The 24,086-nt window shown below is 37.9% G+C and overlaps 1 protein-coding gene and 1 pseudogene across 3 annotated transcripts; both read left to right on the forward strand.

Annotated features, from left to right (window-relative positions):
• Positions 87-954, forward strand: Or8aj1-ps1 (olfactory receptor family 8 subfamily AJ member 1, pseudogene 1; annotated as a pseudogene).
• Or8b55 (olfactory receptor family 8 subfamily B member 55) lies at positions 12,195-22,471 on the forward strand. 3 transcript variants are annotated; one of them, XM_087560885.1, is made up of 2 exons: positions 12,195-12,241; positions 21,535-22,471. In XM_087560885.1, the coding sequence occupies exons 1-2, from the start codon at positions 12,195-12,197 to the stop codon at positions 22,469-22,471; spliced, it is 984 nt and encodes a 327-aa protein (XP_087417011.1). The 3 variants fall into 3 exon arrangements, with proteins under 3 accessions (XP_087417011.1, XP_087417012.1, NP_001000456.1); XM_087560886.1 differs by lacking the exon at positions 12,195-12,241 and adding an exon at positions 19,511-19,519 and having other exon boundaries at positions 21,530-22,471; NM_001000456.1 differs by lacking the exon at positions 12,195-12,241 and having other exon boundaries at positions 21,536-22,471.
• The last annotated feature ends 1,615 nt before the right edge of the window (positions 22,472-24,086 follow it).

Raw genomic sequence — 24,086 nt, forward strand, 5'->3', positions numbered from 1 at the left:
TGGGGACCGAACCCAGGGCCTTGCGCTTCCTAGGCAAGCGCTCTACCGCTGAGCTAAATCCCCAACCCCGGTTTCCGGTTTCTTAAAGAATACCTTTGCATAATGACTATTTGATAACATACTTCAATCTGAGAGAGTTACCCGGTGACCCTGGCCTCCAAGTTCCCTGTGTTTCCTCTTGATATATGTGCTAACTATTCTTGGAATTCTGAGTTGGAACCTGCTAACTTTGTTTAATTGCCACCTTCACGCTGGCATGAATTTTTTCCTCTGTAATGTATTCTTTGTAGAGTTCTAATTCATTGTTCTTGTGTAATGATACACAAAATGCTGACTCACTTTGTACCAAGGAAGGGCTTTATTCCTCACAATGGATGTAATACACAGCTCTCCTTCATTTGCAATTTCATCAACAGTGCTAGGTTCTGATGACATTGACCCAGGATCACTCTGTGGATATCTTCAATTCACACCTGAAGAACATCACCATGTCCCTAAGGTATTCTCTTTCTTATATGTGTTTCATATTTGATGATGTTTTCTTGTTCCCTAATTCACACTGGATCCATGCTGAGACTGACCTACTTTGAGAGAAACACAATCAACCACTAGTTTATGTGTTTGCTATAACTCTAATGCTTCAGCACCTGTGGCAATGAGATAGAGGTGTTCATTGTACTGGGAAAAGACATCACCATACCAACTACTATTATCTTCATTTCTTTTTAGATTAATTGTGTTAGCATCCTTCAAAGAAAGAGTACTGAGGAATGCTGGAAAGCATTTCACAACTTTACTTCTCAATGATCCTTCTCTGTTCTTTTGCTCAGGGACATTTATGGATTGAAAACCTCCTCAGATGAATCTATATATCAGGAGAATAATCACTTCTTTTCCACTGTTGTGGCTTCCACTTTGAACCCTTTAATTACAGCTATAAAATCAAAGGTGTGGGGTTGGGGATTTAGCTCAGTGGTAGGGCCCTAGCTGGGTTCGGTCCCCAGCTCCGAAAAAAAGAAAAGAAAAGAAAAGAAAAAAACAAAGGTGTGAAGAAAAAGTGGGGAAGCATCTTGAACACATGGGCACTGTAAAAAATTTCCTAAACAAAACACCAATGTCTTATGCTCTAAGATGAAGAATAGACAAATGGGATCTCATAAAACTACAAGGCATCTGTAAGGCAAAAGGCACTGCTGTTAGGACAAAACAGCAACCAACAGATTTGGAAAAGAACTTTACCAATCCTAAAACTGATAGAGGGCTTATATCCAAAATATACAAAGAACTCACAAAGTTAGATTGCAGGGAGACAAATAACCCTATTAAAAAAGTGGTTCAGAACTAAACAAAGAATTCACAGCTGAGGAGTGTCGAATGGCTGAGAAGCACCTAAAGAAATATTCAACATCTTTAGTCATAAGAGAAATGCAAATCAAAACAACCCTGGGATTCCACCTCACAGAAGTCAGAATGGCTAAGATCAAAAACTCCAGCAACAGCAGATGCTGGCGAGGATGGGGATAAAGAGGAAAACTCCTCCATTGTTGGTGGGATTGCAGACTGGTACAACCATTCTGGAAATCAGTCTGGAGGTTCCTCAGAAAATTGGATATTGCACTACCTGAGGACCCAGCTATACCTCTCTTGGACATATAACCAAAAGATCCTCCTACATATAACAAAGACACATGCTCCACTATGTTCATAGCAGCCTTATTTATAATATCCAGAATGGATACAGAAAATGTGGTCTATGTACATAGTGGAATACTGCTTAGCTATCAAAAACAATGACTTTATGAAATTCATAGGCAAATGGATGGAACTGGAAAATATCATTCTGAGTGAGCTAACCCAATCACAGAAAAACACACATGGTATGCACTCATTGATAAGTGGATATTAGCCCAAATGTTCGAATTACCCTAGATGCACAGAACACTTTAAACTAATGAAGGATGACCAAAATGCGAACGCTTCACTCCTTCTTTAAAAAGGGAACAAAAATACCCTTGGGAGGTAGGGGATAGGGAGGCAAAGTTTAGAACAGATGCTGAAGGAACACCCATTCAGAGCCTGCCCCACATGTGGCCCATATATGTACAGCCACCAAACTAGATAAGATGAATGAAGCAAAGAAGTGCAGGCTGACAGGAACCAGATGCAGATCTCTCCTGAGAGACACAGCCAGAATACAGCAAATACAGAGGCGAATGCCAGCAGCAAACCACTGAACTGAGAACGGGACCCCCGTTGAAGGAATCAGAGAAAGGACTGGAAGAGCTTGAAGGAACTTGAGACCCCATATGAACAACAATGCCAACCAACCAGAGCTTCCAGGGACTAAGCCACTACCCAAAGAATATACATGGACTGACCCCGGGCTCCAACTGCATATGTAGCAATAAATAGCCTAGTAATGGCATCAGGAGAAGGGGAAGCCCTTGGTCCTACCAAGGCTGGACACCCAGTGAACAGGATTCTTGTGATGAGGGCAGTAATGGGGGGGAGGATGGGAAGGTGAGCACCCATATAGAATGGGAGGGGTAGGGGTTAGGGGGATTTTGGCATGGAAACCAGGAAAGGGAATAACATTCGAAATGTAAATAAGAAATGTCCAATTTAATAATGATGGAAAAATTAAAAAAAAAGAAACAAAGTTGTTTAAGGTGGCCTCAGAAAAAGCCTTAAGCAGAAAATGATTTGAATAAAAATTAATTTTTTCTGTGCCTGGATGTATAGCACAAAGAGAGTTTTTATTTTAAAATAAAAATAATGGCAGTTTATTTATACTTCTCTATCATAGGGTAGAAATTTTTAAAATATCTACATTTAGCTATTTGAATCATTTTTCATTATTTAATTATAGATTTTGATCAACATGAGCATAATTTTTCTTTTTATCATTTTTGCATTCTAAGAATAATGTGTATTGGACCAATTTGAATATGGACATCAGCAAATGTTTATTTGCACATAAAGTTCACTCATCAGGAAAAAAATTTATGTCTACTACTGCAAAACTAGTCAAAAACTGAGGTTGAAAGAAAGTAGAGTTAAGAGATGAACCTATAACTACAAGTTTCCTAAATAAATATAGTTTTTGATTTCTGAACATTTTTATAAACTTTATTATTATAAATCCTGAAAATGAATAAAAGCATCAAATAACAAACTTATTTAGACCGGAAGTTTATATATCACTGCAACTATACAGTTAGAATAAAAATCAGGAACAGAAGCTGTATATTTTTTATATACCTAAACATCATCCAAAATTAAAAATCCAAAGCAGAGTTAGAAATAAAAGACAATTAGTTTTATACTCTTTCATAACTCATGTCCATTGCATACAATCAGTCCTTCCTTTAATATCTACTCTTTCTGGTTTCTTATTCAACATGCTTTAAGAGTAGGAGTTCTGTTCACATGTGTACATGTATCATTGATTATATTCCACATGAGAAGGAAAACACAGGTTATGTTCTTTCCGAGGTTTTATGACCAATATGCATTTCAAATTGTCCATCCAGTTTTTCTTCAAATTTTGTGATTACATCTTTCTTTAGAATAGTATATTTTCCCTCTCTCTCTCTCTCTCTCTCTCTCTCTCTCTCTCTCTCTCTCTCTCTCTCTCTCTCTCTCTCTGTGTGTGTGTGTGTGTGTGTGCGCGCGTGTGTGTGTGTGTATCTGTCTGTCTTTCTCTCTCTGTGTATGTGCAAAACGTCAATTTTTCAATATCCTTTCATCTGTTTAAGGACAATTAGGTTGATTTGTTATAATGAAAAATGCATCAATAAATATGGGAATACAAGTATCTTTTGGTAGGGTGTAGAGATTTCTCAGTATATACCTAGAAGTGAACAAGAAGTGAACATGATTTTTATACCCACATTGAACGTATCTTTCACACACTCATTAAATAAGCTTATTATTATTATTATTATTATTATTATTATTATTATTGTAATAATGGAGACTTTTGAAAACATATATAATTGGTGAAAATGCAGCTCAGGGAAAAATCAAAGTAGAAGGACCAAAAAGATTGTACAGACCAGAGACCAGAATGTCCCAGAGTGTCCCCTAGGCAGCATAAGTAAAAATGGACCAGTACACTTTTAACAATATGATGGCCTGATCAAGAACAGCATAATGAAAACACCAGTTAAGAAGCTAATGCAAACAGGAAAAGGGGAGGTACAAGTTGTCAATGACTGCTGAATGTGAGAGAGAATCAGTTTCTTCCAAAGAGGTCTTCCCACATAAGTCATTCAATCCCAAGTCATGATCCCTGGACACTTGTACACATGAGCAAAGATAAGTAGACTCACTAGATTATACTATTGTGCATGTATTTTTGCATTTCTTTGGAAGAAAGCTATCATAAATAATATTTCTATTGGGTACTCAAATAAATATGAATTAGTTATATTTGTGCTTTCTTCTATTTCCTCCACTCAGTAAAAGTCTAGTACTTTCAGATGTTAGTTTTTAACAAAAGTACATATTTCCATACTGACTCTTTACATAACCTACATACCAGCCATATATTCTACGCAATAAATGTTCTTTACTCTAATGTGTTATATTTATTTTATTTCAGTAAAATAATATAAATATGTGTTTGTTGAATTCAGAGGTTTCTTAAGTTCAGAGAAATCAGTAATTGTATAGTATCATATAGTATCATATACATCAATAAATATAGAAAAATCCTTTGAATTTAAGTCTATAATTCTCTGAATATACATGTTTTCTTTATTAATCATTTTATTAATTTACATTTCAAATGTTACATATCCCAATTACCCCTCCACAACCCCCTCATCCCATCCTCTCACCCCTCTCCTTTGCCTTCATGAGGGTGATGCTCCATCCATTCACCTACTTCTGCCACACTGCAGCCCTCTAACATCAACCCTACCTTCTCTCCTATTGATGTCAGATAAGGCCATCCTCTGCTACATATATATCTGGAGTCAGGGCTCCCTCCATGTGTATTCATGGGGTGGTGGTTTAGTCCTTGGGAGACCTTGGTGGTCTAGCTATTTAATGTTGTCCTTCATATGGGGCTGTAATCTCCTTCAGCTCCTTCAGTTCTTACCCTTGCTCTTCCATTGGGGACCCTGGGCCCTGACTGACAGTTAGCTATGAGTGCTACCAGCACTTGACTCTCTGGGTCAATGCTGGTAGAACCTCTGAGGGAACAGCCATTCCATGCTCCTGTCAGCAAGTGTTTCTTGACATCAGCAGTAATGTGGGGGTTTGGTGTCTGTACCCATGGATCCCTAGGTTGGACAGTGTTTGGATGAACTTTCCTTCAGTCTCTGTTCCATTTTTTGTCTGTCTTTTCATTGACATTTCTGGGTTAAAATTTTTGAGCTGCATTGGTGGACACATCCCTCAACTGGGGGTTGTGCCTATCTACTGGAGGAAGAATCTTCAGGATCTATCTTGCCTCCATTGGGAATTTCAGCTAAAGAATTGCCATTGGATCCTAAGAACCTCTTGCTTCCCTGGAGTCTGGGACATACTAGTGGCTACCACCATTCCCCCATCCCCAAAAGCTACATGGTCCTATTCAATTTTCTGACTCTCTGTCCTTCTCTTCTACTCCTTCCAAAATCTTTCCTAACCCCTTTTCCCTCCACCTCCTTTCCTTATCACAGTTCCCTCCCTCCCTCCCTCTATAATTATTCTGTAACCTGTTCTATGTAGGACTGAAACATCTAATTTCATCTTCCATTATCTTAAGTGCCATAAGATTTGTGGATTGCATTGTGGGCATTCTGAGTTTTTGGGTTAATAGCCACTTATTGGTGAGTACATACCATGTGTGTCCTTTTGTGTCTGTGTTACCTTACTCAGGATGTTATTTTCTAGGTTCATCCATTTGCCTAAGAATTTCATGAAGTCACTGTTTTTAATAGCTGAGTCGTATTCCATTGTGTAAATGTACCACATCGTCTCTATCCATTTTCTTATAGAAGGACATCTGGGATGTTTCAAGCTTCTATAAACATAGTGGAGCATGTGTCTTTTTTTGTATGTTGTTGCATCTTTTAGGTACATGCCCAGTATTTTGTATCTACTTTATTTAACTAAAGCGAAGTAGCAAGTAAATTTTCCTCTGATTTGACTACATCTTTTTTTTTAAATTGGATATTTTTATTTACATTTCAAATGTTATTCTCTTTTCTGATTTCCTGTCCAAAAGCCCCTATCCCTTCCCCCATTTGCCGTCTTCTATAAGGGTGTTCTTTCTCCACAACCACTCCCTATTCCTACCTTCCCAACTTGACATTCTTCTACAATGGGGGGTTCAGCATTGGCAGGACCAAGGTTTTTTCCTCCAATTGGAGCACAACAAGGCCATACTCTGCTACATATGCAGCTAGACACAGGGGAGTGTCCATGTGTAGAATTTGTGTAGTGGTTTAGTCCTTGAGAGATCTGGTTGTTTGGTACTGTTGTTCTTATGGGAATGCAAGCGCTTGAGCTCCTCCAATCCTTTAACTACTCCAATGGGAACCCAGTTCTTAGTTCAATGGTTTGCTACTAGCATTTTCTCCAGTATTTGTCACGGTCCAGCTGAACCTCTCAGGAGAAAGCTATATCAGGCTCCTGCCAGTGTCATCAATATTGTCTAGGTTTGGTGGATATATGTATATGTATATATATATATATATATATATATATATATATATATATATATATGCTGTATTCCCTGGTAGGGCATACACTAAATGGACATTACTTCAGTCTCTACTCCAAACCCTGTCTTCTTATCTCCTCCTATAAATATTTTTCTTCCCCTTTTAAGAAGGACTGAATCATCCATATTTGGTTTTCCTTCTTGATGAGCTTCATTTGGTTATATGGATTGTATGTTGGGTAATTAGAGCTTTTGGGCTAATATCCACTTATCAGTGAGTACATACCATGTGTGTTTTTCAGTGATTGGGTTACCTCACTCAGGATGGTATTTTCTAGTTCATTCCATTTGCCTATGAATTTCATGAAGTCATTGGTTTTCATATCTCCATGTGTAGATGAACCACATTTTCAGTATCCATTCCTCTGTTAAAGGGGATCTGGGTTCTTTACAGCTTCTGGCTATTAGACATAAGGTTTCAGTGAACATAGTGGAGCATATGTCTTTGTTGTATCTGGGAGCATTTGTGGGTATATGCCCAGGTGTACTATAGCTGGATCCTCAGTAGTACAATATCCAATTTTCCAAAGAACCTCCAGACTGATATCCAGAGTGATTGTACCAGCTTGCAATCCCACCAACAATGGAGGACTGTTGCTATTTGTCCACATCCTCACCAGCATCTGTGGTCTCCTGAGTTTTTGATCTAAGCCATTCTGACTGCTCTGAGGTGGAATCTCAGAATTGTGTTGACTTGCATTTCCGTGATGACTAAGGATGTTGATCATTTCTTTAGGTACTTCTCAGCCATTCGATATTCCTCAGCTAAAAATTCTTTGGTTATCTCTGTACCCCATTTTTAACAGGGTTATTTGGCTCTTTGGAATCTAAGTTCTTTAGTTCTTTGTATATATTGAATATTAGATCTCTGCGGGATGGAGGATTGTTAAAAATGTTTTAGTTGCAGTTTTGTCCTAATGTCAGTGGCCTTTTACTCATAGAAGCTTTGCAATTTTATGAGGTCACATTTGTCAATTCTTGATCTTACAGTATAAGCCATTGATGTTTTGTTCCAGAAATTTTCCACAGTGTTCTTGTGTTCAAAGTTCTTCTCCACTTTTTCTTCTATTACTTTGAATGTGTCTGGTTGTATGTGGAAATCTTGGAGAACAGAACCCTTGTTGGAGGAATTAGAGAAAGGAATGAAAGAGCTGAAGGGACTTGCAACTCCATGAGAACAACTATGACAAAAAACCAGAGTTTCCAGGGACTAAACCAATAGCCAAAGTCTATACATGAACTAACCCAGGACTCCAACTGCATATGTAGCAGAGGATAGCCTTAGTCCTTCCATGGTTGGACCCCCAGTGCAGGAGAATGTCAGGGGGTGGTAAGGGGAAGTGGATAGGAGGAGATACTCTTATGGGGGAGGGACAGGGAATGAGGGTTTTGGAAAGGAAACTTGGAAAGGGAATAACATTCAAAATGTCAATAAAGAAATATATCCAATAAAAAATGAATAGCTAGTCCACCTTGTTTCTTGGGAGCATTTACTTGCAAATTTGTTTTCTGGCCTTTTATACTGAGGTAGTATGTGTGTTTGTCACTGAGGTGTGTTTCCTATATGCAGCAAAATGCTGGGTCCTCTTTATGTACCCACTCTTTAGTCTTTGTCTTTTTATTGAAGAATTGTGTCCATTGATGCTAATAGATATTAAGGAATAGTGATTGTTGTTTCCTGTTATTTTTGTTGTTAGAGATGGAATTGTGTTCATGGGGTTCTCTTCTTTTGGTTTATTTGCAAGGAGATTACTTTCTTACTTTTTCTAGGGTGTAGTTTCCTTCCTTGTGTTGGAGTTTTCCATCTGTTATCCTTTGTAGTGCTGGGTTTGTGGAAAGATACTGTGTAAATTTGATTTTGTCATGGAATATCTTGGTTTCTCCATCCAGTTTTGCTGGATATAGTATTCTGGGCTGACATTTGTGTTCTTTTCGGGTCTGTATGAAATCTGTCCAGGTTCTTCTGGCTTTCATATTCTCTGGTGAGAAATCAGGTTTACTTCTGATAGGTTGCCTTCATATGTTACTTGACCTTCTTCCCTTCCTACTTTAAATATTCTTTCTTTGTTTTATGCATTTGGTGTTTTGACTATTATATGAAGGGAGGAGTTTCTTTTCTGGTCCAAGCTATTTGGTTCTTTGTAGGCTTCTTGCATAAAAAGGGCATCTTTTCTTCATTCTCTTCTATAACTATTATCCTTAGGTTTGTGTCCTGCATTTCCTGGATGCTTTGGGTTAGGAGTTTTTTGCGTTTTACATTATCCTTGATGGTTGTGGCAATGCTTTCTATGGTATCTTCTGCCATTGAGATTCTTTCTTCTATGTCCTGTATTTTTTGGGGATTCTTGAATCTGTGACTCCTGATCTCTTTTTTTAAGTTTTCTATCTCATGGGTTGTGTATCTTTGTGATTTCCTTATTGTTTCTATTTCCATTTTTAATTAGTGAATGGTTTTCTTCAATTCCTTCACTTGTTTGATTGTTTTTTCCTGTAATTCTTTAAGGGATTTTTGTGTTTCCTCTTTAAGGGCCTCTACTTGTTTACCTATGTTGTGTTATACTGTATTTCTTTAAGGGAGTTATTTATGTCCATTTAAAAGTCCTCTTTCATCATCAGGAGATGTGATTTTCAAATAGAAATCTTGCTCTTCTCGTGTGTTTGGATATGCAGTATTTGCTTTGGTGGGAGAAGTGGGCTCTGCTGATGCCAAATCATTTTGGTTTCTCTTGCTGAGGTACCCTCACTTACCTCTCACCATCAGGTTGTCTCTGGTGATAGTTTGTCTTGCTGTCTCTGCTAGTGACTTGACCCTCCTGTAAGCCTGTGTGTCAGCACTCCTGTAGACCCTTTTTATTTTAGCAGGAGCTGGGAATGAGCTGTTCCTGGGTTTGTGTGTCCTGAAACTTCCAGGAATGTTGCTTGCAGCAGAAGACTTAGTCTTACCATAATTCTCAGATGTGTCAGTGCTCCTGGTGACTTGCTTTTAGTTTTTGGGTCAGGAGAAAACTGGCTGGGTCCTTTCCCTGACTGTTCCTATGTTCCTTTATCCAGAGGTTACTAGGTAGGTTCCTGTTGTGCCAGGAAAGTGAGTAGAAGTTGCAAGTCTGTGCAGCCTGTGAACTCTCTGGATTGTCCGCACTTCTGAGAGTCCAGCTCTCTCCATCACATGATTTGGGTACAGAGATCTGTGGGAGTGGTTCAGCTCTGGGCATAGGCAGAAACTAGAAGTGTCCTGTCTGAGACTGCTCCTGACTTTGTGTGTCCTGAGGCCACCATGCCGGTAGCTTGGAGCAGAAGAATTGGTCTTTCCTCTGCTCTCATTTATCTCAGTGCTCTTAGTGACTGGCTTTCAGCTTTGGGCGCAGGAAGAAACTGGAAGAGCCCTGAGGGCAGAGAGGGCTCTAGGTGGGTTCCCTTTGGGCCAGGAATGTAAGCAGAGCTAGTTGTCTCCTCTGAGCTCTCAGGATTGTCTGCACTTCTGAGAGTCCAGCTCTCTTCCCCATGGGATTTGGGTCCAGTTCCAGGCATAAACAGAAACCTACCATCTTGTTCTTTTAAGGGTTATGGAAGACAACATGATGCTTGTTTGGTTTATGTATGGTATGTATGTATGTATGTATGTATGTATGTATGAATAATAATAATAATTATTATTATTATTATTTAGTAATAGTAGTAGTACCAATAGTAGCAGTAATAAAAATAGATTCTTCTCTCATACAAAATACTCTATCCATAATTTGCTATCCCTTCATACCTCCCAGCTTCCACAAACCCCCATCTCCACAAGATTTTCTCCCCCATTATTTCCTCTTCCAAAAAGAACACATTTCCTTTATACTACACTCAATCAGGACAGAAAATATACATCAAGACAAGGTGAAAGAACTCTTATTAAAGCTCAACATTGTAAACCTATAGAAAGAAAAGTATATCCAAAGCAAACAAAAGAAATAGAAAAGAAAAACCTTCTCCTTCTTTTAGGAGTCCAATAAAAACACTAAGCTACAGTGATAACAGGATACAGGACCTGGGTGCAGACTTCTGCAGGCTGTATGCTTGCTGTTTTAGTCTATTTGGGTTATATGAGCCTTGCTTAGTTGATTTTGTGAGCCATGTTCTAACATTTCTCTGACCCCTTTTGTCTTTCTTCTCCCTCTTCTGTGCAAATCACCAATCTCCCAGGGGAAGGACAAGTGGAGACCTTCAGTTTAGACTCTGTCTCTATGCATAATGTTTGGCTGCGGTTCTCTGATCCTGTTTTTATCTACTGCTAGAGAAAACCTTTCAGATGATGACTGAACAAGGAATGGATATAACAGAATATTATTAGGAATCATGTTGTTGTTTTCTTTGTTACTGTACTACTTTCTTTATTTTTTCATATGTTTGTTGTTGTTTTGTTTTTGTTTCTTGTTGTTTTTTGGTTTGTTTGTTTTTGGACAGTCATTTTTGGTTCTACCCTAGGTTTCTGGGAATTACAGTCTATAGTTCCTGGACATCCAGGCAGTGTAAGATATGGGCTTGTTTTGTAGCATGAGAATCTACTTAAACCAGACATTGGTTGGCTACTCCTACAAGTTCTGTGCCAATATTGCCCCAGCACATCTCCCAGGCTGGACAGATGGTAGGTGGACAGTTTTGTGGCTGGGTTGATGTCCAGGTTCTTCTTTTCATAGTCTGTAAAGTACCTAGGTTTTGATGTTGGGATAGAGGATTTTTAAAACCCATATAATTTACCTACTTATCATCTTCCTATCTGTCTGTCTGTCTATCTATCTATCTATCTATCTATCTATCTATCTATCTATCTTCATCTTCATCATCATCATCATCATCATCATCTATCTGTGATGGTTTGATATGTTTGTAGCAAGGAGAGGCACTTTTAGAAGTTGTGTCCTTCTTCAAGAAAGTGTGTCATTGTGGGCACGACATTAAGACACTCATTCCAGCTCCTCGGAAGCCACTCTTCTCTTGTTTGCCCTTGGAACAAGGTTTAGAGCTCTCAAGTCCTCCAGACCCACAACTTCCTGGATACTGCCACACTTTCTGGAATAATGATAATTGTCTAAACCTCTGAAATTGTGAGCCAGCCCAAAGAAATGATTGCCTTTATAAGAATTTTCTTTTTCATGATATCTCATCATAGCATTAAAACCCAAAGTAAGAGAGAAGTTGATAAAAGGAATTGGGCTATTGTAGTGATAGGGCTGATCATGATTTTGTTTGAAAGTATGTATATTTTGGGACTTTTGATTTGCAAAACAGTGAAATGCTTTAAGCAGGGCTTAATGGGCTATCCTAATAGCAATATAGAAAACATTTTTGCTAATAGTATCTGAGCTGCACAGGCCTAGAGCAATGTATTTCAGTGAAGAATTTCAGCACTGTGGTGTAGAGAATGTTTTTGTAATATTTTATGAAGGACATTGCTGATTTTTGCCATTATTCAAAGAGAGTACCTGAAGCTGAGATGAAAAGATTTAGATTATTTGTGTTGACAAAGAAAGTCCCAAAGCAGCCTGGTATAAATTCTGTTGTATGACTATGAAATTTCACTTTTATAAAGAGCACTTTAATGAAAAGGAGCAAGTTGAGAAAAGAAAAATATAAAGTGTATTGTCCAAGTAATAACCTGGTATAAAAAGTGAAATGGGGCTGAATCATATATATAAGGAGATAAACAGTTTAATGTAGTGGTGATTTGAGGCAAGATCCTTCCTGGCTTATCTATGGTCCAGACATGGTGGTATACACCTTTAATCCCATGAGACAAAACCAAGCAGATCTCTGAGTTTAAGGGTAGCCTAGGACAGAGCAAGGTCTAGGTAAAGAAAAACTTAAGTCAAGGAATGGTGGTACATGCTTTTCATTCCAGCATTCAGGAGAAAGAGCCATGTAGATCTCTGAGTTCAAGTTTTAGAGCAAGTTCCAGGACAGCCTATTTTAGGCATTAAGGGGATTGGAAAACAGAAAGCTTGTAGTAGATTAAGAGGGGAACATATTCTAGGCTCAGAAAGCAGCAGAACTTGGTAGCTTTGGCCTTGTGGCTCTGGCTTTATAGTCAAGATGAGACAGGACTACTGGGACAATTGATGCTGGTTAGATGGAGCTAAGAAAATTAGCTCTGATTAAGAGGAGATCAGCATCATTCAGGTGACATCTGGGAAGTATTTTCTGAGATCACAAAGGAGCTATGTTACAAAGATAACCAAGGTTCTAACTTGTGCTGTGTTACCTGTACTTGTTAATGTGTAAGAATCACTCGCATGGTACTGGTTTGAAGGTATGAAGAGATCATGGAGAGAGTATGAGGATTGGCACTGTGACAAGCTGGGGAAGGTTATTGGTCAAGGTGCAGACTCAGTTGCATTTGACAGCGCAGGAGTAAAGGTATTGCAAAGTAGTAGAGGCTTGGTACCATGAAGAGAGCCTATGAAAAGCTATTGGTGAAACTTAGTTGTAGATGAAGTCTCCATTGTTTTGGACATTTGGGTACTATGGGATGAGCTCCAAGTACAGCACCAGCAAAGAAGTGAAGTCAACCAGAGACTAGCGTGCTACAGAGGGCAGAGCGAGTGATATGACTCAAGCCCTTTGGAAAAACCTAGAAGATCATGTGTGGATATCAGAAATTGGAACTAGAAGCTGTAACATTGAAGTTCCCTTAGAGACTCCAAAATATTTAAGATGCTGAGGAAAGCTGCTAATAGAGAGGGGAACCATCATAACAGAAAGAAGTTTGTTGCAGTAAACAAATGAAAAAGGAGTTGGATATCTGAAGACCACTTTGACCTCAGACAAGGAGGTGTAGAGTTTGGAGTTTTCCTACCTGGTTCCCTGTCTTGCTTTGCAGATTATAGTTAAATGATTAGATGGATCTCTGGAGAGACTTTGAACTTTATATATTAACATTGTTGAAACTGCTATAGTCTATGGGGAATATAGGAGTTGGGCTAAATGTACTTTTTATTATGGTATGGGTAGGTATGGCCCCCATAGGTTCATGTATTTGAACAAGTTGATTGTGGCCAGGGAGTGGAATGTGGTGGTTTGAACATGCTTGACACAGGACGTGACACTATTAGGACATGTGACCTTGTTAGCGGAAGTGTTTCATTGTGGGCATGGGCTTTGAGACCTTCATTCTCTTTCCCTGCAAGCCAGTTTTCTCCTATTTGCCTTTGGAACAAGATGGAGAGCTCTCAGCTCCCACAGCTCCACAACTTCTTGTCATACTCCCTTGTATGCTGAAAATAGACTATCGTCTGAATCTGGTAAGCCAGGCTGAAAGAAATATTTGCCTTTATAAGAATTTCCTTGATCATAATTTCTCACCACAGCAACAAAACACAAATTAAGACAGTGTTTTTCTTTCTTTCTTTCTTTCTTTCTTTCTTTCTTTCTTTCTTTCTTTCTTTCTTTCTTTCTTCCTCCCTTCCTCCCTCCCTTCCTTCCTTTCTTTCTTTCTTCCTTTCTTTCTTTCTGTCTGTCTGTCTTTCTCTCTTTCTTTCTCTCTCTCTTTCTTTCTTTCCATCCATCCTATCTATCTATCTATCTATCTATCTATCTATCTATCTATCTATCATCGATCCATCTATCATCTATCTCTCTTTGTGTCTATCAACAACTCATCTATCCTCTCTCTCTCTCTCTCTCTCTCTCTCTCTCTCTCTTTCTCTCTCTCTGTCTCATCAGTTACTGATTATTAAAAAGAATGGGGGTCCAAACAAATAACCTCTTCTCACTAGGCAAGCGACGTGGACACTTCTTGTTTCTTTGTAGACTTATTTGTGTATATGACATTCATCAGGAAACTCTTATTATTTCTCATAAGAGGTCATGAGGCCATCCATTTATCTCCAAAATTTTAACCTAAAATTGTTCCCATATAAAGAGAAATATAGGGACAAATAGTAGAAATAAGACTGAAAAAAAAAAACATGGCTCCAACTGGGGAACCATCCCATATGCAGACACCAAACCAAGACATTATTGCTGATACCAAGAAGTGCTTGTTGACAGGAGACTGTTATAGTTGTCTCATGAGAGGCTCTTCCAGAACCTGGCTAATAAAAGTGCAAAGGTTTGCAGCCAACCATGGGACTGAACATGATGACCCCAATGGAGGAGTTAGGACAAGGACTGAAGATGCTGAAGGGGTTTGCAACCCCACAGGAAGTAAAACCATATCAACCAACCAGACACCCCAGAGGTCCCAGGAATTAAACCACTATCCAAAGAGAATCCATGGCCCCAGCTGCCTGTGTAGCAGGGGATGGCCATCAATGGGAGGGGAAGCCCTTGGTCCTGTGAAAGTTTGATGCCCCAGTATAGGGGAATGTTAGGGCAGTGAGGTAGGTGTGTGTAGATTCCTGGAGGAGCTTCCTCATAGAAGCATGGCTGGGGGAATGAGATAAGGGTGTTACAGAAGGGAAACTGGGAAAGGAGATAACAGTTTAAATATAAATAAATAAAATATCTAATATATTTTTTAAAAATGTGTTATGTGACAACAATGCCACAGTAGATAAGACTACTTTCGAATGTATGTAATTTTGTCAAAAAAAAATGTGGTCAACGTTACTGCTAAAACAAACACATGGGAAAATGATTTGTTGAGAGCAGACACATGGTATTTTTCTGGAAGCTGCCTAGAAAAAGGGCACATAATGTTTTGTTAGACTGGACACTTGAAAGAACACATGATGTTTAGAAAGGCTGTTAATATGATCCAACAGACAGTGATGACCCTGTAATATTAGTTTGGCTTGTCACTCTTTGCTGATCATTGTTGTAGAGAAAAAAATGCACCAGAGAACTTCTGATGGAATTCTGGAGGTTTCTTGCTGCTCTCCCAGATTCAGGTCAATTAGCCTAGCCTTTCAGTCTCATCAGGATTGCACTGCCATTGCTGACTCATGAATGGTGTTTGTGAGTGGGTTGAGCTACTGTGGCTGTTCTATGTGAATTAAACTGCTGATATCCTGACAATGCAGATTCAATTCATTCCAAAGAACTATTTCTAAATAGCTCAACATCCTCTTTTGCCCTATTAACCTTTCCTTTCCACAACCTCTGGTGAGTGTTGGGCTAGAAGAAATGTTAGAGCATTAAAGTACTCTTATTAAATTAGGTATTGAATAATCTAAGTCTATATGCAAGCACAATACTTCTCAAGTAAAACCCCATCTCTCTCTCTCTCTCTCTCTCTCTCTCTCTCTCTCTCTCTCTCTCTCTCTCACACACACACACACACACACACATATGAAAAAAAAGCCTATTCTGAAACATTTTCAACACTTGTCCCTTTTTCCTTCCTTCCTTCTTCCTTCCTTCCTTCCTTCCTTTCTTTCTTTCTTTCTTTCTTCCTTTCTTTCTTTCTTTAATACACTTTGCATTCCAATTACAAGTCCCAGTCTCCTACCAGTTTCTCCCTCCCAGAGCCCCTCCCCAATTCCTATCTCTGTTTCAACTCTGAGAGTTGAGAAGCAGGTCCTGAAGGAGAAAGGAAATAATAGACCACAGGTCAGTAGAATCATTTGTAAGAAATAAAACTTCTCTGCAGGATAGCAATAGACTTTGAAACACTCTGTCTTAAATGGAATATTTTCATCAAATCTATCCACTCAGGGTTCAGGAAACTATGATCAAAGGAAGCAGAAAAGATCATAACAACCAAAGGTAATAAATTATTCCAAGGAAAGAGTATGAGCAGGACTGATGTAGACATTAAATTGACTGTGATAGTATTCACAGGGTTAACACAGATTCAAATCAGACCATGATTCAGCACTAATGGGGAAGTGAACTACTGCTATGTGAATATTTTAAGAAGAAATCTTTGTTTAGCCATATTTCTTTGTTTAGCCTTGCCTCAGTTGTTCTTGATATCATGGGAATAATGATCTTATGGTTTCTTGCCAAAATAGAAATTGAAGTAATGCATATTCATATCTATATAAGGCCTCTCATTGGATACATTAACTATACTTCAAAACAGAAGCCATGCCTAAGCCAACTCAATGTATCTCAATATTTTTGTATACTTTTTGTCTGCAAATGTGAACCTTGGATATTTTTTGTCCTCTTGATCTTTCCCAAACACACGCAGAAAATATTTAAGTTCACGGCAAATTTAAAAAGGGAATAAGTTGTTGATGTCTAACTGTCAAAGAATCCTTTCAAATATACCTTCTATCTACTGTATCAGGTTTATTTCATAAACAGGAAAGATGTTGTATTTCAAGTTTGAAGTTTTCCCTTTGCTTCTTAATGACATGAATTTTCTTAGAGTCTTGGTCACAGTAGATTCTGAATAAGCATGCCATTTAATGGCTCTTTCTGACCGAAAAGAATAGTGTAGTCGGTTGATAACCGGACTGCTTTGGGAGCTGCTTTGCCTTTGTTTTGATTTGAGAAAAGCCTTTGAAATTATTTACAGGAAATTGTGTTTGAGAGTATGATGATCTTTGTTGAGTAATCTGTTTTTGTTTGTAATATGTATGTTGTTATTTATATCCCAAGACATTTTTATTTGCCAAAAACATTTTTCCTATTTTCATGTTTGAAAACAATAGGCCAATTTGCTATTCATTTTTCAAACCTGAAGAGTTCAGGACGAGTACCAAGAACCAATCTCTCTTCAGGTATTCATTGTCTCCAATAGCTATATCATGTATGAGCAGCAGGATCATTGCTACAAAGCAGGAATTTCCCCTGAAAAGTGCATATGTAGCACTTGGGAAATGCCAAAAAAAAAAAAAAAAGGATGTGAAGCTTTATTTCATCTTCTGCTGGTATGTTATCCCAAACGTGATGCTGACAGTGACTAAATTAGTTCTGAGAGATGTTAAACATTGTAGGTAGTTCTACTACTGTACATATTCAAGCTTACAAACCAGACCAAGGTCCCCCGATTTGGTCCCAAGTAATTAAATTAGGCTAGTTGGAAGGCCCACAGCAAAACTGAAACTGTGTCAGTTTTATTGAAATCCATGAGGCTTTTTATACTTTTATCAGAATATAGTGGCAATTGTCACGATCAATCCAGTTGTCATTGACAGGGTACAATGGTGTTTGCAAATTATACTGTGTACACAAGATTAATGCTTAAGACCATGTGTCCTGCCACGTTTTCATGCTTCCTTGACCACTAAGGGAATATACAGAGAAACAGAATCCTGCCTAAATTCTTCACCTCTATCACTACCACCACTACCACCACCACTACCATGGGGATACTTCAGTTTCGTAAGACCTGAAAGGCATGAATTACCTCAGGAGCCACTAACTCTAAGCTGGAAAACCTTTAGCACACATCAATTTCACAGTTCCTCACATACTATATTTTTCTGTTAAGAAGAGTGAAGCCCCAAGCTCAGGATCGAATGCATCTCCACAATGAGACTTCAATGTCCAAAGATATATTTGTTCAGCAAATCTCAGCAAATAATTCACTCCTTAGTGTTCAAAGTAACAATGAAATGCCCCAGTCTTTCAGACAAAACTATATCAGATTTACTTAGAAAAATGCAATACAGGTCTCAGGGAATAGTAAAGCCACCCAAGTGTGAGGACTTGAGGTCAAGCTTACACACACACACATGAAGCCTTCGTCTTGGAGGCATGAACTTTAGGAAGTTCGAAATCGTGAAAATAGAAGCTGTAATCTTGTATTTAGAACTTACTTAAACATAAGATTTTGCTATCAAAAGTCATTTGGTAATTGTATCTTTTTCAAGTTTAACCTTGATCTACAGCTATTGGAGAATTTTATTACAAAGACCACTTCAGTATTTATATCTAAGGTCCTTTTTAAAACTGATATTAAAATTTCTGGTTTACACAAGGGTACAAAGGAATTGAGCAGAAAATGTAAAGGAAAATCAGGACTTACTTTTTTTCTTTCCATTCACTGCCTCTTGGATGAAAACATTGGAGGTTGACGTGAGTCTTATTGGAAGGGAATAGCTCAACCCCTATGTGTGTCATGACCTAACAAGTTTGGGACCACATGATTTTCATTTTAAAATAAAAACACATTACTGATTGGAAACTTTTAAGTAAGATTCTAGTGTGGATTATTTCATATCCACATAGCATTTGACGGCACAGTTCCTTGTCTCCTAGAGTTCTATTCTGTGTTCTTTTGTGTGCTCAGAGATGGAAAATCAATCCCAAACAGGGACAGTCTGTACCAGCTAATGACCACAGAGAATATACAGAGAAACACATGTCAAAAATGTGAACGTCAATCTTACATAGTCCCTCATTTAATGAAAGTGTGCCATTTAAAGCAGATGCTTAGGAAAATATGCTTTTACTAATAAGAGTAATACTGATGAAAACAGTTGGGGTGAAGTGGTGTACATCCTGTGCTGAATGGAATAAGTGAGTGAAAGTCAGAGGGGAATGGAGACAGGGAAGGAATGTGAGAAGTGTAGTTTGCGATCTTGTAGACATTTATAACAGTTTTTGTTTTGTTTTGTTTTTGTTATGGTAAGGGCAATGTAAAGGGTTAAATCATAATCTGACTTAATGATTATGATTATGTAATTATTAAACAAACAAACAAACAAAAACAACAACAACAACAAAAAAGGGATCCTGACTGCTATCTGGGGAAATAACCATAGAGATCAATACATGAACCGGTGCTTTAGTTCTAAAGGCTTTACAATGATGTTAACGAGAGACAATGGTCTCTTAAATAAATGGTTAGTTATAAAGTAAGTGATTTTAAGGTAATTGTGTACATGTTTCAAATAGCATTTGGGACATATTTATATGATGCTAGTGATGTAAACTTTTGCTTAATATAAAATTATGTAATGCAGTGAACTGGCTAAATCTTAAGAAAATTTGAAAGTAAGTGACATTTAGCATCCTGGGTTTTCATTCTTCTATAGTACAAAGTGAGAATGACCCCAGAGAAATGGGGAGAGGACATAAGAAGACAAGGCATATAAAAACATCTCATAAAATTACAGATTTATACAAAAATATGTAAGCTAGTAATATATGGAGAATTTGATATAAATGAGTAGCAATGCCATTTACTTGATTGTCACACTTTAGAAATTGTTTATTTAAATTTTTTGAGATGTAATTATAAAATTCTCTCTTAGCGTTCCTTGTCAAACCTTCCATATGCCTCACCTAGTTCTCTTCAATATTCATATCCTCTTTTTCATTAATTGTTGTATTTATATGTATATATAATGTATGATATATGTACATAATAACATGCACACAAACACACACATGTGTGTGTGTATGTGTGTGTGTATGTGTAGAGATATCTGAAGAAATAATTTTTTATTGCAAAAGGGAAAATAGTGTTCAAACTAACATGGATTAGTTGGTTATGTTACAATGTTGGTGACACTTTGATTAAGTCCTTTTAAATAACAAAAGTAGAAGAACAAAAGTATACTTATTAAATCAAATGCAAAGTTCAATAACAGTATTTAGTTGTGGGAGAAGGAAGGCAAAGTACAGAATGTATCTGCTAAGATAAAAAAATATATAGTTGGGGGAATGAGTATGAAGGGAACTGGCAAAGGAAAATATTAAGGCAAAATAAAAAGGAAGTGCTGGACAAATGAGACGCATGATACATGCTATTATGTGTGGAAAGATGTGCAAGAGCCTCTGATATTTTGGTAATTGCTTACAATGCCACTAGTGATATGTTTGCATATGTAGATATAAACCAAAGAAATACAATGAGAAAGACAAGGGAATTGGAAAGTTTTCTACCTCATCTTCCCTAGGGAATATACAATCCCAGAAGTAAATTAGAGTTAAATATTATCTCAAAATGTACCAGAGTGAAATCATCTTCATTACTGTATAAATGACGTCTTAGATGTGTTCTTCCTAAAGGACGTTAATGAAAGAGTAGGATCTCAGAGAGGTCTCTATATCAAGTGCTAAAAATAATGGCACTCAGATAAAATGATTTGCATAACTCTACTTGGTTGAGATAAGAAATAAGGCCTCTTTAGATTTCTGTTATGTGATTTAGAAAATGGTGGTGGGAATCATATTAATAAAAAATTGTGGTCTTTATCTGACTCTTGGATAAATTCAGAGATTGAGATTTACAAATGCTGGGGAGGGGAGGGGCATGAATACTGAACTATTATTTCCTTCAGAAGCAGAGTTGTTTTCCTGAAGAGACCAATGGCGAAGAGCAGATCAGAAGCCAAGTTCTGAGTTGTCTAGAGAGAAGGGTAAGCATCATCACTATGCTTCCATGTACTTTACTGCTTTGTCCAGATTTAAGCATGAAGTGTAAAGGATTGAAACTTCTTATAGGCAGAATGTAGGTTCAACGTTTTCCATTTCTCTGGAGTGTATTTAAATCAGAGAATTCTCTTGAAGGATACTGTAAATTTCCTACCAACGTAATGCTTCCCATTCATGCTTAGGAAGCCAAAAGAAGGCTGTCAGTCTCTGCTGTAGCTCAGTCCTCAAGGTCTCCATCCTAAACCACAGAGTCTTAAATGGCTGTCAATGCAGGGTATCTAGAATGTAGTAAGTGAAGGTTAACAAGCATAAATTGGAGTGCTAAATATAAATCGAAACAAAAAAGAGAATGCCTGGGTCTCTTCTTGGCTCATTTCTTCCATGTCTTTACACTTTGCTTAACCTTCCACACATATCTACCTCATAAGATCAGCAATAAAACCACAAAACAGCCAAGTTTCAGCGACCCTCTAGGATCCTGGATGCAAAATGACTAGACACAGCATGTTTTCCTAATGTTGAACATGACTTCTGTCTTTCAGATCCTGGTAGAAGAGAATGGACACTAAAAACATTTCCTTCATTACTGAGTTTATCCTGGTTGGCCTAACAGAATATACAGAGACCCATTTCCCCTTCTTCTTCCTCTTCCTAGGCATCTATGTTATCACGGTGGCAGGAAACCTGGGTTTGCTCACTTTGATTGGGATGAATTCCCCTCTTCACACTCCTATGTACTATTTCCTCTTCAATTTATCTTTCATTGATCTCTGTTACTCTACTGTCATCACCCCAAAACTGTTGGTAAACTTTGTCTCTGAGAAGAACACAATTTCCTATGAAGGATGCATGACACAGCTCTATTTCTACTGTTTCTTTGTCAGTGCAGAATGCTATGTGTTGACAGTGATGGCATATGATCGCTATGTAGCCATCTGTAAGCCCCTGCTGTATACAGTTACCATGTCCCCTCAGGTGTGCTCTCTCTTGACTCTCACTGTATATGTAGGAGCATTTATTGGTGCATGGGCCCACACAGGGTGCATGTTGAGGCTGACCTTCTGTAAGGACAACACTGTCAACCATTACATGTGTGACATTCTTCCTCTGCTAGAGCTTTCTTGCAGCAGCACTTACATTAATGAGCTTGTAGTATTCATTGTTGTAGGTTTTGATGTAGGTGTGCCCAGCATCACCATTATTGTTTCTTACACATTCATTCTTTCTAGCATCCTTCACATTCATTCCACTGAAGGAAGGTCCAAGGCCTTCAGCACCTGTAGCTCACATATTATTGTGGTTTCTGTTTTCTTTGGGTCAGGGGCATTTATGTACCTCCATCCTTCTTCTGTTTTGTCCATGGATCAAGGGAAAGTGTCCACTGTGTTCTATACGATTGTGGTACCCATGCTCAATCCTTTAATCTACAGCTTCAGGAACAAGGAGGTCAAGGTTGCCCTGAGAAAAACCTTGAGCATGAAAATATTCTCCTGAGTTGGGGATAATATTAGTTACTAAAGAGAATACTGGCTTCTCTTGAAATATGAAAACAAAGGAAGGATCCAATACCCAGCACTGACTGTGGAGTTGACCTGGTCTGAAACTTTGGAAAAGTAAGAATATCATACTATTTCACAGAGTTATTAGAAAAATAAGTTAATACTAGGTAATATTGAATTGATATAATTATTACTTCTCTCTTTTATCTTTTCAACTTTCTTTTCTTTTTATATTCCTGCCTCAGCCTCCTGACTGAAGGGATTACAGTAATAAAAGAACATATCTGGCTGTTTTTTTTGTGATTATATCTTATGTTTGTGTTTTATGAGCAATTACAACATCTTTTACAGCATAATGACCAGTTAATTGTATGTTAACATATTATCATCAGAATCCCTTCTGAGAGAAATAATTTTATATCAGCTCAAACCTATAAGTTTCAGTTTCATTGCTGCAAAGCTGAATTCTCTCTAGGCATCTGAACTCAACACATGGAAAATAATCTTTAAAATTTGTATAATTGAGTAAACATTCACTATTATTATTTTCATATTTGTAAAAAGTCTTGTACATTATAGCATATATTAAGAGTAAATAAAATGATGTTTTAAAATTCAAATAAGTTAATGATTATAATACTAACTTCACAGAATCAATCATTTCCATTCATAATATAAAATATAAAATGTCTGAATAAATTTCAGGTATTTATTACATTAAAATATTTTATTTCATAAACTAATATTATAAACTACACCATATAGTTTATAATTATATAAACTACAGTTAATTAACTCTGCTTTTCCATTTCTTCAACTCATCCCAGATTCTCCCTAAGTACTTACCTACCTTCAAACCTTAAGTTTATTTCTCTGTCTCAACACAAAAAAGTCAAAACAAAAACAACAACAAAAAATTAAAATGCCAGAGCAAAACAAAACAAAAAGTTTATTTGTTATGTATGTAGCATGTATCTACGAAACCTAGAACCCCAAACCACCCACAAAACTTTCAACTAAGATTGTATCCTGCATAAAAGATGGAGAAGAGATAGAGGGAATGGCCAATTGACTGGCCCAACACCAATCCCTAACACTATTAATGATCCTTTATTATGCTTGCAGGCAGAAACCTAGCATAACAGTCTTCTGAGAGGCTCCATCCAACAGCTGATAGAAAGAGATGGAAAGATCCACAGGCTCAGGTAGTCTTGAAGAGTTGAGAGAATGATTGTGGGACCTGAAGGGAATAGGAACTCCACAGAAAGACCAACAGGGTCAACTAACCTGGATCCTTGGGGGCACCCAGAGACTGAACCACCAACCAAAAAGCAAGCATGGGCTGGATCTAGGTCCCACCAAAATATGTAGCAGATGTGTAGCTTGGTCTTCATGAGGGTCACCGAATAGCTGAGGTTGCAGCTACCCATTTCTCTGTTGCCTGCCCATGGATCCCACTCCTTTAACTGGGTTGCCTTGTCTGGTCTTAATGGGAGAAAAGGTGACAAGTCTGCAATGACTTGATTAGAAGGGTTGGGAGGATTGGAGTGAGCAGTGGTGTGAAGATGGAAGGCCAGGAGCAGTGGTAGTGCTGCAATTGGGATATCAAG

The sequence above is a fragment of the Rattus norvegicus genome, chromosome 8 (genome assembly GCF_021556685.1).
Source record: "Rattus norvegicus strain SHRSP/BbbUtx chromosome 8, alternate assembly SHRSP_T2T, whole genome shotgun sequence".
NCBI lineage: Eukaryota > Metazoa > Chordata > Mammalia > Rodentia > Muridae > Rattus > Rattus norvegicus.